General features: G+C 46.9%; 1 protein-coding gene across 5 annotated transcripts in view; it reads left to right on the top strand.

The window, feature by feature from the left end:
* Positions 1-15,423, top strand: part of LOC147016322 (gamma-tubulin complex component 5-like) — a 48,802-nt gene that overhangs the window by 29,009 nt on the left and 4,370 nt on the right. For all 5 annotated transcript variants that reach the window (XR_015049639.1, XM_085847756.1, XM_085847755.1 and 2 more), the window contains 2 exons: positions 8,163-8,281; positions 11,037-11,162. Coding sequence is in view for 4 of the 5 variants with exons in the window: in XM_085847756.1 (XP_085703882.1) it covers positions 8,163-8,281; positions 11,037-11,162 (245 nt within the window). In the remaining variant the exon portion in view is untranslated. The remainder of the gene's footprint in view (positions 1-8,162; positions 8,282-11,036; positions 11,163-15,423) is intronic.

Below are 15,423 nucleotides of genomic sequence, written 5' to 3'. Positions count from 1 at the left end.
ATGTGGTGTGCTAGTTGGTGCTGGACTATTGACTCGAGCTTCCGATGGTCTGGGGAGAATTGCCGATTGCTTTAGAAAGGCATTCGAGTAAATACCTCTTAAGAGGCTGCACGAATGGTGTTTTTCACAGCACAGGAAACACGGCCAGCATGACGCCCACGCTGCACGAAACGCGTACGGGGGCCAATAAATCCGACCACGCCATGTTCGGCAGGATACGAGTGTGCGGATAGAAGCGGCTTGTTCTTTTTTTAACCTCAATACCCGACATATTGGTGTTCGCCCCGGAGTCGTGTGAACGCGAGTGCTGGCCACGTGCGTAATGGTGGAACCGCGTGCACTGTATGGAATGTGCTCGAAAGCAGACACGTACGCCGCTCGTGAAACGTGCATGGATTTATCCATGGCGATGAACCTTCGGTCCTCGCTGGCAGCGGTGGATTCTCCACAGATGGTGAACGTCTTCTCGTCTCTGCGGCCAGCGAGGCTGCGATCGAGCCAGGGAATGTACAGGGTGGGCCACGTTGGCGCGCGTGGAACGAGCGTGTTGATCGACGCTGGTCGAACGCCCGAGCGGGCATGTGGGACCCTCAACCGGTCGGCCGGGGGTTTTTGCAGGATGATTCACGTGCCAATTTCGGTGTGGGCGATTCATGTTGTTACGGCTGTGGAAATTCGCATTACACCATAAAGGACCCTCAGGTGAGATATCTTCATAGGTACATGTGTAGTTAGCCCAAACCGTTGTATAGAGGGAATTTGTGTGATCCATCCGGGCTGCGACGCTTTGAGTTAGCCATTTTTTCTTTTCTGTCGTTATTTTGAACCAACCACGTCTCAACCGCCATCACATAACAACCACATTAACCACCACGCCAGCCATCGTCACGAACTACAACAACGCTCCAACCCGCAGACAACAACCACAACGCCAACTCTCCACTACCTTCGCCTTTACCTTCACAAATTCATCCCACATCATCGCTTCCACGGCCATTCCCGCACCACCTGTGAACACTAAACGTCGGGCTGTCTCGGGCCCGTTCGGCGATTGGTGCCAAACGCACCGAGCCGCAAGCGCGAATGGCAGCCTTTCCGAGGAGAAAATTCGAATCAGAAACGCTTCACGCCCACTTCTCCTCCGTCCAATTGGCGCGCGCGGGGCGACTTGGCCCCACCTCCAAGCGTGTGTATGTGAAGTCCGTATATGCAAATTTTAGGATCAGGAGAGGTTCACGCCCATTTTTTCCCGACCAATGGCTGACCGGGGGGGGGGCGGCGTGGCCCCGCCTCCAATCGCATTCTGATCCTAAAATTTGCATATTGGCTGCTCCTGCCGCCTATAAAAAGGCGAGCGCGAGGCGAATTAAAGAGAGTTGGGTTTTGGAGTTGCTTGGAGAGTGTCGTCGAGAGGTTGCTCTTGGGGGACAAGGAGCGTTGCGTTGGCGGAGTTGAGTGCGCGCGGTGGAACTGCAAGCAAGGGAGCTCGGGTCCGATGCAAGAAGGACGGCGGTCGGCGACGAGGTTGTGGTGTGGGGGATCGCTCGTCTCGTCGTGGGACCCAAGCCAGCCAGCCACTCCCCTCCCCCAGGACATCAATAATTCCCCCTTTCCCCCACGCTGAGATAGTGCAAAAGGGGGCCCCGTTCCCACCCCACCGCAAACGTGGTGCCAACGAAACGGAGGGGCACGGAGTCGGGGCACAGCAGCGCGGCCACATTTGCGGCTTGCCCGCCAACGCGTTGCGAGGACGCGGGTAAGACCTCCCCGGTCTCTCGGACCTGGCCGCTCCTCCAGGTCACGTGCACATTTGGCCTACAGGCCTATCTGCCTCCTTGTCTGTGAGGGTGGCTTCTTTCCTTTGCTTTTGTGTAAATGTGTGTTGGCGCCGTCTGTGAAGTAAAACTGTATAAGTGTTGCCGTGTGCGCGTAGTCGGTTTTTAACTCTTACATTTGCTTTATGTGCATTTTGATTCTGTATGGCTGTATATACGTGCTTTCCGTGTGCCGGGAAATAAAATGCTTGCTTGTTAAACTGTGCCCGTTTCGCTTTGTCTTTTCTCCATTGACTCTCCATCCTGCTTCACATAAAGGGTTCGTAGTGGGTGCAACATCCCGGTAATTAATCTGAACCGTCCAGGTCGACGATAACACCGCTCGGTTATCCCGATAGCACGGAACGGGCCGCCCAAGTGGCTCGTGTCCGGAGTCGGCCTGTGGCGAGGTACAATCGCCCGGTTTACCATCCGCGTGGGTACTTAGGTCGGTCGAGTTTGGCGAACAAGCCTATCCTACGCGGGTGGCCGATTGGCACGATTGTGGTGAGGTCGAAAGGCCCACCCGTGACTAGCTCCCGGCGTTGGTCCGAGAGGGTCACGACATAATTGTCCGTCCGGCGGGCGACGTGCCGCGATTCGAGTTACGTGGCTGTTCGCACGCCGGCGGGCGCGAATTCGCAACAATGTCATCTCGTGGGTTCGGAGCGCAATATTGCTGCTGTTTGAGATGGCCTTGCCGGAAACGAAGTGAGGCGGTTTCCGGCCCAAGCTGGCGGGCCACATGAGAGGTCGGGGCCAATCGGAGCACCCGATTCAGGTGATGACGTTTGGATTCGGCATGGCCCCTCCCCCCAAGCTGCGGGCCCCATAAAGGTCGGGGCAGTCTCTCTTGCCTTGTCGGTCTGTTTCCTGCTCCTTGACTCCACCTCCTCGTCTCCGCCCACACCACGTCGACCCCACCCGCCTACCTAATCCCACCTACTACTCCACCCTTGCCCTCTGGACTCCGCCCCTTCTCCACTCAAGCTCCGCCTTCACAAACACAGTCTCCACATGTGCGGCTTGGGCCAGAGACAACGCGCCCACTGTTGGGTACCGCACCCTGGAGCACCCCCCCCCAAACGTATTGGTGGCATGTCGTGCTTTCGGGCGCACAGGTACCGAGATCATAGCCTCAAATCCCCTCCCCCCTCCCTGGTTGCGTTGCAAAACTCCCTCGTTATCGGGTTTTCTGTGTCTGTGTGTGTGCCGGCACCTGTCTGCTTTAGTAAGACTGCAGAAGATTGTTATTATTATTGTTATTATTTTCGCGTTAAGTCTGCTCTGTGTCCCCTTTTCTAAGTTGCCTGTTTATTGTCGCACCAGGCATCTTTCTATCCCTGCATTACACACAACAATAAATCTTCACTTTTCCACATATCTTTCCTCGCCTGCTTGGAAATAAATTATTATTATGAGGAATGTTCCCGGCTCGTTTTTGTCTTTTCTAACAATTGATCCAGCATGGTCCGATTCCTCGCTTAGCCGGGACTTTATTCCCAACGATCCATTCCTTTTAGCCGGTACGTCCTTGGCAGTGTTGCTCGGCTGTATCTGATCCGGTAGAGTGATCCGGTTCGGACAAGGCGTACCGAGGGCGTGTTCCCCAGTAATTAAATCACGTGATCAATGAGGTAACCCAATTAACCCATAGACGGGAGGACCCGAGGTCACGTGGTTGAGTTATTGGCGTCCACGGTCGGTTAAGCGACCCACCACGTCATGGAATTATCCGTGTGCGACGGCTTATAATTCTGGGGAGCCTGGTGGGAACAGAGATAGCTTCCCCACGTAGTGGTCTTCTCATCCGACCCCCCAGCCCACAACAATTTTTTTCGTTTTCTTCTCAGGGGAAGGGGCATGGGCTTGGGTAAAAAACACATATCATTAACCACACAACACCCCTTGACGAGACCCCCACTAACAACACTCCGTACACATGCACATAATCACCCATCAATGACCTCAAAGTACCTAAAAGTTCTGCCAACATCCCTACACCCCTCTGTCCCCATAACTTCCAGGAACCTATCTAATTCTAATTTAAACTTATCCACTGTTTCTGCTGCCACTACCTTTCCAGGGAGACCATTCCATACATTAACTACTCTCTGAGTGAAAGTCCCCTACCTTACTACCGTCTCAACTCTCCTCTTATTTACTCTCAGGCTATGGCCCCTGGTCCTTTCACTGTCTACTCTGTTGAATAATTCATCTTCACTTATTTTATCTTTACCTTTCATTATCTTAAACATCTCTATCATATCTCCTCGTAACCGCCTCCTTTCTCGTGAATGAAGCCCTGTCTCCTTCAGTCACTCCTCATAGCTGAGTCTATCTAGGCCCAGAATCAATCTCGTAACCCTGCGCTGAACCCTCTCTATGGCATCTATGTCGTTTCTGAGTCGTGGTGACCACAACTGCACACAATATTCTATATGTGGCCCTCACTACATTCCTGTACAACGTTCACACCACCTCTTTAGATTTATAATTGATTCCCTCCTTATACAACCTAAAACCCTGTTTGCTCTACCTGTAGCTACCTGGCACTGTGCTACCTGCATACCTCCCGTATCTATTACCACCCCCAGATCCTTCTCCTGTGTTACACGCTCCAAAATTACCCCTTACATCCTGTAATCTCTATTTTCATTGTTCTTCCCCATCCCCAACACCTTACACTTGCTCAGGTTAAACTCCATCTGCCAATCTTTTTCCCAATCTATGCAAGTATCAATACTTTCCTGTATCTGATCACCACCCCCTCTGCTATCCACCTTACCTCCAAGCTTTGTGTCATCTGTAAATTTAGAAACCCTACTCTTTACCCCATTATCCAAATCATTGATGAAAATATTGAATAATAATGGTCGGAGTAATGATCCCCGAGGTACCCCGCGACTTACATCCTCCCAGCAAGACAACTTCCCATTTAATCCTTTGATTTTGTTTCAAAAATCAAAAATCTTCAATAACCATGGTTATTAATATAATTATCATCACCATAGTACACAAAGCCTGACGATTCTTCATCATGAGATGGGTGTCCCTTCATAACGATCCTTCAGATCCTGGAACTTGTGTTTTGTTTCCTTTCCACATGATTGTCACCAATTAATTAATTAATTAAGCTCGCAGCAATACCAAGTTGTTTTTACATCATTGTCGTCACTATTCTAACGATTGTATTTGTAAAATAACATATTGTTACGGAAATGGCCCTTATTGGACTACTAAATATAAGATTAGCTCAGATCCCCCATTAAATGCATGTTTCACTAGGTTGTTTGGTAAAATGGACGTTACATGTGTGTCGGGAGGTTTAAGAGGCTGTTTTATTGTTTGTGTGGTGGTGGTGGAACGAGGGCTCCCTCTTCTTCCTCCCCTCTCTGGACGATAGGCCCCGCCCAGTCGGCTGAGGGGGAGTGGCCTGGAGAGGGAGGTGGAGCTAAGGGGAGGGTGTTTGTCGGCTTCGCTGAGAGAGGCGTGCTCGGGGTCAAATCGAGCGAACGAAAGAAAAACTGAGAGAGAAAAAGGAGTTCAGTTTGGAAAACAGTCGGGTTTTTGAGGCGTGCTTGGGGTGGCTTTGAGAGACAAGTGTGGAAAAGGAAAGAAAAGGGGTTCAGTTTGGGGTGAACAGTCGCTCTCGAGGCATGCTCGTGTTTCAAAGCGAGCGAACGAAAGAGAGACTGCCTGCACGTTGAGTCTGCCTTTTTGGGCAGTGGGAGAGGCGGCCTGCACGTCGAGTCGGCGATCGATTCTTATGAGGAGGTGATTCTGCCATTAGAGAGACGGCGGTCGGCTTTGAGAGGCGAGCGTGGAAAAGGAAAGAAAAGGTGATTCTGCAGAGAAAGAAACTGAGAGGACGGAGTTGAGAAGTCAGGCTTCGAGGAGGGAAGGCAAGAGAGGAAACGACGGAGCCTCTGACGGTCCGTGCTCACCTCACGGCTCAACACGTTTGCCGATCCGCTTGCCGGAGCCTGGCACCTCGATTTGGGCCTTTACTGGTGCACAGGCCAGGCCTGGATTTGTACGCTGGACCTTGAGAGGGATCAGCTGAGGCCCATCGTCAACCTTACACGGGGTCAGAGCGCGTGGAGACCGCGTGCGGTGCGGAAAAGAAAGAGTACGGCGCCGCCATCTTGCTACGCGGCGCGTTCGAGCTGGGGGCTCGAATCCGTGGACATCCGCTTGTTACGAGCGACATTCGTGCTTTTTGACACTTTCCTCTCGCCCATGAAACATCACCGAGTACTCTGTCTTGTCTTGCATGCATGCTGTCTGTCTGTCTGTCTTTGTCTGCACGTTGTTTAAGGCATATCTCGGTAGGGACCCTCCTCGAAACCTGTAGTCCGTAGTTCCCGAATTAAGAACGGGTTAAAGATTGTTAATAAAAACATTGTAGTCAATGGTTTGCTTGTGTCGTGTTCCCCGATGTTCCCCAATAAATCTGGTTGGTTCGTATGAAGTTGCCGCTATGGATTAATTTGTGTCGTGTCGAGGAACGATCTGTTCGATTGGCATATGAAACCAAAATGGTTACAGACTGGCAGAAAACGCTCGGCATCTGACACAACTAGTCTGTAACCAGGGTTCTATTTCCCCAACTGGTAAGGTGCAAGGATTATGTTAGTATCGCGATTGAAGACGCGTGACCCGAGGCCTGTGCCAAGCCGGCCGGCGTTATAAACCCCGGAGACGGTGGTGGTGAGGGTGGAGCCAAGGATCGGGTGAGAATCCCACCACCCCGGATCCGCAACAATATGCTCGAGACTTGAGGCTCATGGAAAAGTGGGGCTGTGGAGGGTAAAGGGCAACGAGCATACAGTGGGGCTGCAGATGGAGACAAACGAGGGAATGAAAGAAGAGGAAAAGAGAGAAGAGGGAAGGAAACCTGGTGACCTGCAAGTAAGGGAGTTTGCTTCATGGGCTGAGAGAATGGGGTTGGGGGGTGGGTAATGGGGGTAAAAAAAATATGTAAATGACATGAAATGGTTGGTGGTGTGTCCTGGAGAAGCTGAGGAGAGTCAAAGGATTGAGCAAATGTACATCTATAAATTATGTACAATTAGAATGTGAGTATATCTGTAAAGTATGTATAATTGGAATGTGAGTATATCTGTAAAGTATGTACAATTGGAATGTGAGTATATCTATAAAGTATTTACAATTAGAATGTGAATATATCTATAAAGTATTACAATAAGAATGTGAGTATATCTATAAAGTATGTACAATAAGAATGTGAGTATATCTATAAAGTATTTACAATTAGAATGTGAATATATCTATAAAGTATGTACAATAAGAATGTGAGTATATCTATAAAGTATGTACAATTGGAATGTGAGTACAGTATATCTATAAAGTATGTACAATTAGAATGTGAGTATATCTGGAAAGTATGTACAATTAGAATGTGAATATATCTATAAAATATGTACAATTAGAATGTGAGTATATCTATAAAGTATGTACAATTGGAATGTGAGTATATCTATAAAGTATGTACAATTGGAATGTGAGTATATCTATAAAGTATGTACAATTAGAATGTGAGTATATCTATAAAGTATGTACAATTAGAATGTGAGTACATCGATAAAGTATGTACAATTAGAATGTGAGTATATCTATAAAGTATGTCCATTGTACAATTAGAATGTGAGTATATCGATAAAGTATGTCCATTGTACAATTAGAATGTGAGTATATCTATAAAGTATGTACAATTGGAATGTGAGTATATCTATAAATTATGTACAATTAGAATGTGAGTATATCTATAAAGTATGTGCAATTAGAATGTGAGTATATCTATAAAGTATGTACAATTGGAATGTGAGTATATCTATAAATTATGTACAATTAGAATGTGAGTATATCTATAAAGTATGTCCAATTAGAATGTGAGTATATCTATAAAGTATGTCCAATTAGAATGTGAGTATATCTATAAATTATGTACAATTAGAATGTGAGTATATCTATAAAGTATGTCCATTGTACAATTAGAATGTGAGTATGTCTATAAAGTATGTACAATTAGAATGTGAGTATATCTATAAAGTATGTGCAATTAGAATGTGAGTATATCTATAAATTATGTACAATTAGAATGTGAGTATTTCTATAAAGTATGTACAATTAGAATGTGAGTATATCGATAAAGTATGTACAATTGGAATGTGAGTACTGTACATGCTCAGCACAGGACTCGGACTTGGACTCGGACCATTTGGACTTGACGACAACACTGAAAACAAGTCCTGGTGATGTTTGCAGTCTGATTGCTCTTTCTTATTCGAATTTGTCATCTCTTTGCTATCTTGACTGTTCCAGATGTGCAAGGCAGAGCTCAGGCAGGCCCAGGGGGTGCAACCTGCATGCGGAAAATGTTCCTGCTGCGGATGCAATTATTGCACTTCACCAATACTCTCCACCAGCACCTTCTCACCAAGGTACTGTGGGTAATCGCACACTATGGCCGCGATAACACAGACAGGTGAGCTCAGGTGATGAGTCGAGCCCATTGCGCACATCTTATTACAACTGATAAGCAAAATGAGGCACCGGGAAACCGTCCATCAAATTAGTCACTCACAGAGGAACAGTGCCCAATGATCCCTGGTGGCAGAAATTGTCCCTGTCCCCAACCTGTTGCTGCTGTGTTGGTGGACAGTGTATTAAGACTGTTTGTTATTACGTGCTTCCTTCGAGCACCAACGTGAGTGCACCAATTATCTCGAGGGGTAGCATGGCAGGTAAGCTTTATTGACAATCATATGTCCCGTCTATCTTTTAACGGAGTCAACCAACGTTCGACGCGAAACAGAAGGATATTTAATAAGCAACTTATTAATCTCTACTGTCTACCTTTCAAACTAATACCATTCAATAGCATCTCATAACAATGATTTTAAAAGAAACATTCAATGCTTTTAAAACTCCCCAAAGTTACACACACATGACAGGTTTCAATGCAGTTTTGAATTAACTCATGACTTTCAAGTCGGCAACTTATCTCGTGTACCCTGTTCGTAATAAAACTCCAGCAGGACACAAATTCATGTCAAAGTCGGTTGTGGGTTGTGGACACGTTCAAAGCGAAGCAGCCTTACCCCTTTGAGTGCACCCAAATTGAAGTCCGACCAGCCAGTCGCGTTACAAGTCCCCAGAGGGTGAGCTTCATATCATTGAAACAAGCAGATTAATCAGAGTCCACTACTTGCCTTCAAGGACCACACTACAGACTGACAGTGCTGTAGAGTGAGAAAAAGAACACAGGACCTTTGCCCTTTTTGAGATGACCAAAGAGGAATTGCCTGCTTGGATGTCACCTCAACAGGATGACAACAGCAAGGCAGTAGGTTCGTTGAGAACCCAACCGGCCAGCAGATAAGATCGACCAGCATCTGGTTCTTAAGTCAGGGCTTTGGAGTTGCGAAACCAGTTGTGGCGAGCATGTAGCACTCAATACATTCTTTGCTATTTGAGCCCGGTTCTTTTTTTCAAATAAACTCGGCCGCAGTATGTTCCGCAGCTGCTCCTCTCACGGGTCACATCGTGTCCTCCTCCTGAATTGCATGGCTCTCTGCCCGTCTTTTTATTGTCTCTATCAAGGTCACTCCGAGACCTGGCATCGAGGTGTCTGCATGCCTTGCCTCTGTGGATGTGCTTGTTCGTGGTCTGGATCGTAATATATTTTTCTCCCAGTCTGTTTCTCTTTCATGTGGGAGTATAGTTTGGACACATTCGTCTAAACACAGCTTTGTACAGAGTGATTTGTCCAGTCACTTGGACATTACTCAGCCCAGCACCAGCCTGCAGCTGCACAAGTGCCTTTTACCACAGTAACCACAATACCTATTTAATTTAAGTTTCCTTTTACCGCATTTTCTAACTTCACAACATTGCCAAATATGTGGTATGTATTATAATTGATCCGTATTACTCTCGCTCTTCAAGAAAAGAAAGTTTGACTAAAGTAAGAACTTTCTTTCCTTTTACTTAAAGTCTCAACAACAAAAAGGAACCGCAATGTCAGATAAATTTTAACAAAATCTCCGATACCATCCTGCCCATACCCAGAAATCTCATCAGTTCTTTTTTTTTTACCTTTAAGTGCGATGAAGCCATCAATTGCTTCCATCTTTCTTTTACTGGCTGAACCTCAAACATGACCTAAAAAGACTACCTGTGCTTGAGCAAATTTAGATTTTACCAAATTCACAGTCATTTTGGCCTGTCAGTCTCGCAAAGAAAGCATGTATTCTCTTCAAGATGATCATCCCAAGTCATGGAATGAATGACGACATCGTTAATGTACGCGTCAACCCCCTCAATATTTGCGATAAGGTCATTGATGAGGCGTTGAACTGTAGCTGGGCCATTGTTTAGGCCAAAAAGGAAGAACTTTATATTGGTAAAGTCCCTTCGGTGTAACAAAAGCCAAACTTTTATTTGCTCGTTCAGCAAGAGGAATCTGCCAGTAAGTCAAATTTGCTTATAAACTTGGCTTGATCAATCCCGTCGATGCAATCATCGATTTGAGGGATTGGATACGTCTCCGTTCTCGTCGCTGCATTAACTCATTTTAAATCGGTGCAACAACTAAAACTGCCATCTTTTGATCTGGGTGTCAGGACGCAGGTTGAACTCCATTCACTGAAGGTGCATCCATTAAACAAGTGAGCAAAGTCATGAATTAAGTCTGAGACTTGACGCTGCTGTTCGAATGTCAAATGACCCAATTTCTGATCGAAACGTGATAAAACCTCAGCGTTAGTCAGCCTCGGACAAGCGTTGTCCCTAATGTGGTCAAACTTCACTTCATCACACATCTCTGTGCATTAACTATAGGTAAAGCAGGTGAGGCTGAAATCGCACTTTCTGGTTGTTCTCTGGCATGGTAATTTTTTTGGCATACCTCTATTTCCCATGGTGGTTAGCATACCTCTCTATCTCCCATGGCAGGTAACATACCTATATCCCATGGCAGTGAGCATACCTCTTTCAAAGTTTGTCTTCATTTTTCTACGCACGCAGTCTTTCCATTGTGAAATACACTTCGACTCTGGCATTAGGTATTCATCCATCCGATCGCTGTCTTGCAGGCGTGGGGCATGTATGGGGCTGTAGGACGTCATCTCGACACGGTAAGTGTGCAAATTGTAAGGTGTGATTCATGCGTTGTGTGTGTCGGCATTTGTACAGGTAGTGCATGGTGCCTGGTGTGAGTGTGAAGAAGGCCTGGACCGAGCTGTAGACCTCGATGAGATCATACGAGTGCATCGTGCATTCCTGCAGATGGCACAACACATGTGTCTCCTGCACTTCCAGGTAATCAGCGTGCACGTGCGCACAAACACATTACCAATCGGTCTTTATTGTGACCGACACAGTGATATGCCATGTTGGATTCAGGCGAATGATCATATTATATTATTAAACTAGAAGGGCACTTGGTAGAGCGCATACCTCCGCCACGTAAGGCCTGATCCACGAGAACATATCGAGCCCAATACATTTTTGAGATATCGTGCTATATATCGATTTTGGCTCTATCTCTCAATGGTGAAGAATCATTTTTAAAATTCCAGTCGTCAGATCCGGATCCAGATCTTCACCGAAATCTACTGAGTTCGTCCTTGTCACACACTGAACCTGTCCACAACTTTTTGAGATATCCTGTACACAAACAGACAGACAGAGAGAGAGAGGGGTGAAACATAACCTCCTTCACCTTCGGTGGTGGAGGTAATTATCTGACAAACAAAGAGCACCATACACTGCATACAGGCATCTCAATATCCTGTGAATCCATGTCTCACTCATGAGAGCCAAGCTCTCACAAAATACCTCCTCTCTGTCCTCTCTTCCTTTCCTATTTATTAATTCCCTTGCTTGTTGTACCCAACTGTTACTCCAACTGTCAGTTTGTTGTGTTTACCTTGTCACTTTGCTCTTCAGTGATATATATATATATATATATATATATATATATATATATATATATATATATATATATATATATATATATATATGTATGTATATATGTATGTATATATGTATATATGTATATATGTATATATGTATGTATATATATGTATATATATATATGTATATATATGTATATATATATATATATATATATATATATATATATATATATATATATATATATATATATTGAGCAAATAATACTAAAGGGGGGGGAGCAGGGAGAGTGAAGAGGGAGAGGGGAAAGGAGAGAGGAGGGAGGGGGAGCAAGGAGGGCTTGGGGAAGGGAAGACGGTGTGAGATGAGAGGAAGGGAAGGCAGATGTGCGGTGGAGCATTAATTACAATTCATACCGTCTCATCAAAATGATTCTGCGTCGAATAACAGAGAAGAGAGAAACAAAATAATGTCTGAAATCCATTTTCTACTCGTCGTACAATAAACACGGCCCAGAGACAAACTCCCATGCAGACATAAATACCGTCCGGACGCGTCCAGAGCCAAGCTGGTAGGAGACAAACACCGCCAGGACACGTCCGGAGACAAACTCTGTCCGGAGACAAACACCATCCAGACATAACCACCATCCGGATATGTCCACAGAGAGGAGATGCGGGAGGAGGGCACTGCACTTTATTAGGAGGGGGGAGTGTGAGTGAGACAGAGACAGATACAGAGACACAGAGAGAGAGACACAGAGACAAACGAGTTAGCAGAAAGAATATGGTATGCTTTATGAACACACACACACACACACACACACACACACACACACACACACACACACACACACACACACACACACACACACACACACTTGGCCAATAAGGGCAATTTTTTTGCCGAATCGGCAGGTTGGAGTCAGTGTAATTACCAACTATAAACAACCCAAAAACCTTGTTGATTTTACCAAAAAAACAATGTTACATTTAGATCGGCATTTCAGGAATATGTTCACAAACATGAATCTTTATAAACAGCTGCGTGTGATGGGTGGAAAAAAAAATTGACTCTGTAATTTAGAAAACACCTTAATACGGCAAATGGCTCAGAAATCGTGTGTTATTTCACAACTGTGACGTTGGGGTGACGGAGCACGAACCACCCGCACGGGGTGACGGAGCACGAAACACCCGCTCGGGGTGACGGAGCACGAACCACCCGCTCGGGGTGACGGAGCACGAACCACCCGCTCGGGGTGACGGAGCACGAACCACCCGCTCGGGGTGACGGAGCACGAACCACCCGCTCGGGGTGACGGAGCACGAACCACCCGCTCGGGGTGACGGAGCACGAACCACCCTCTCGGGGTGACGGAGCACGAACCACCCGCACGGGGTGACGGAGCACGAACCACCCGCACGGGGTGACGGAGCACGAACCACCCGCTCGGGGTGACGGAGCACGAACCACCCGCTCGGGGTGACGGAGCACGAACCACCCGCTCGGGGTGACGGAGCACGAACCACCCGCTCGGGGTGACGGAGCACGAACCACCCGCTCGGGGTGACGGAGCACGAACCACCCGCTCGGGGTGACGGAGCACGAACCACCCGCTCGGGGTGACGGAGCACGAACCACCCGCTCGGGGTGACGGAGCACGAACCACCCGCTCGGGGTGACGGAGCACGAACCACCCGCTCGGGGTGACGGAGCACGAACCACCCGCTCGGGGTGACGGAGCACGAACCACCCGCTCGGGGTGACGGAGCACGAACCACCCGCTCGGGGTGACGGAGCACGAACCACCCGCTCGGGGTGACGGAGCACGAACCACCCGCTCGGGGTGACGGAGCACGAACCACCCGCTCGGGGTGACGGAGCACGAACCACCCGCTCGGGGTGACTGAGCACGAACCACCCGCTCGGGGTGACGGAGCACGAACCACCCGCTCGGGGTGACAGAGCACGAACCACCCGCTCGGGGTGAGCATCCGCAAAAGCGTCCGCAGAGAGTGAAGGATTAGCTCAGGACGACGTGGCCCAGTACCGGTCAACAATGGGCACTCAGCCAGTGACTTAAGCATTCCAATTAAATGGTTGATAAGGAATGGTTGGCCAGGCTGTCACTGCATTCCACAAAGGATCCCTTTAACTTTAAAGCCGGTCTTCACCACGCATGTAGCAATTTATGAAATAAAATGAATTTCTTCAAATAATGACTTTTTCCACAAAAGAGTTTCAGCTTAATGAAGAACAATCCTGGAGACATCGCAAAGTTCAATCGCCCGTGAAATAAACATTGCAGAAAATGCGCCATTTTGCCTGCTCGTCTGTGCATGCCTCATGTTGTACATCGGTTTCAGAATCCGCACAAACGTTTTAACTTTGTTTTTTTTATTAAACGTCCGGTTTTTAAACCAGATTTTCTTTGATTCCCTGTAGAGCACCTCGCAAAACCTCCGAAAATCTCGACACAGATCTGGCAGACGCTATGGATTGGCAGTCCCTCTGAGGGGCAGGGTGTGAGGACTTGCAGTGAATGCATTAAATCATGGAGCTCAATGAAGCTGATTAATTTGGGCACATTCCTAAATTTTTTGTTCACTCAAGATAATTCCACAAGCAGGAGAAGATAAGTTTAATGCTTTGGAAATTTCACATTTTGTTGTGTATGTGTGGAGGAGGGATGCATGCAAAGTTTTAGGCTGCTTGGTTTCATGATTTTGGAGTTATGGAGAAGACACACACACACACACACACACACACATACACACACACACACACACACACACACACACACACACACACACACACACACACACACACACACACACACACACAGCCTTTTATTAATATAGATGTATATCATGCAGTATGGTAGTACTCCATGGAGAGGGATGATATGGGGGGGGGGGGGGGGAATGGCTGCCCATTGAAATGTGTGCACAATGATCGGCATAAGTTAAAAACAACTGCAGCATGATCATAAGCATTTAAAAGCCACACATTTTATTATTGAGCATTTTCTGAACTGCCAAGACTTAAAAAGACTCCAGAATACATCGTTAAAGTACGTCAGGAGATCGCTGAAACGACAATTTGTACTTCTTCTTCTGCTGCTGCTCTCTCCCCTCTCAAAACAATGTAAAACTGTAGTCCGACCTACCTCAATAACTGCTTTAGCCATGATGGCTATTCCAATGCAAGGAAGTTACTTTGTCTCTGGGCTCGTGCACACAACCCAAAATTAAAAATATATATAAAATATTAATTGTTTTATTACAAAAAGAAATCTAACGTAAATGTGGACTCGACCAAACCAGTTGAGACATGGATTAGGTACACGGGTTTTGGAGGAAAACACCAAATTGAGATATGGATTGGGGACACGGGTTTTGGAGGTAAACACCGAGTCGAGACATGGATTAGGTACATGGGTTTTGGAGGTAAACACCGAGTCGAGACATGGATTAGGTACATGGGTTTTGGAGGTAAACACCGAGTCGAGACATGGATTAGGTACACGGGTTTTGGAGGAAAACACCAAATTGAGATATGGATTGGGGACACGGGTTTTGGAGGTAAACACCGAGTCGAGACATGGATTAGGTACATGGGTTTTGGAGGTAAACACTGAGTCGAGACATGGATTACGTAC

This window comes from Eptatretus burgeri, chromosome 11, assembly GCF_056783735.1.
Source record: "Eptatretus burgeri isolate ZD-2024b chromosome 11, Ebu_testis_v1, whole genome shotgun sequence".
Lineage (NCBI taxonomy): Eukaryota > Metazoa > Chordata > Myxini > Myxiniformes > Myxinidae > Eptatretus > Eptatretus burgeri.
Note: the sequence above shows the minus strand (reverse complement) of the source record. Positions and strands in the feature narration are given on the sequence as shown.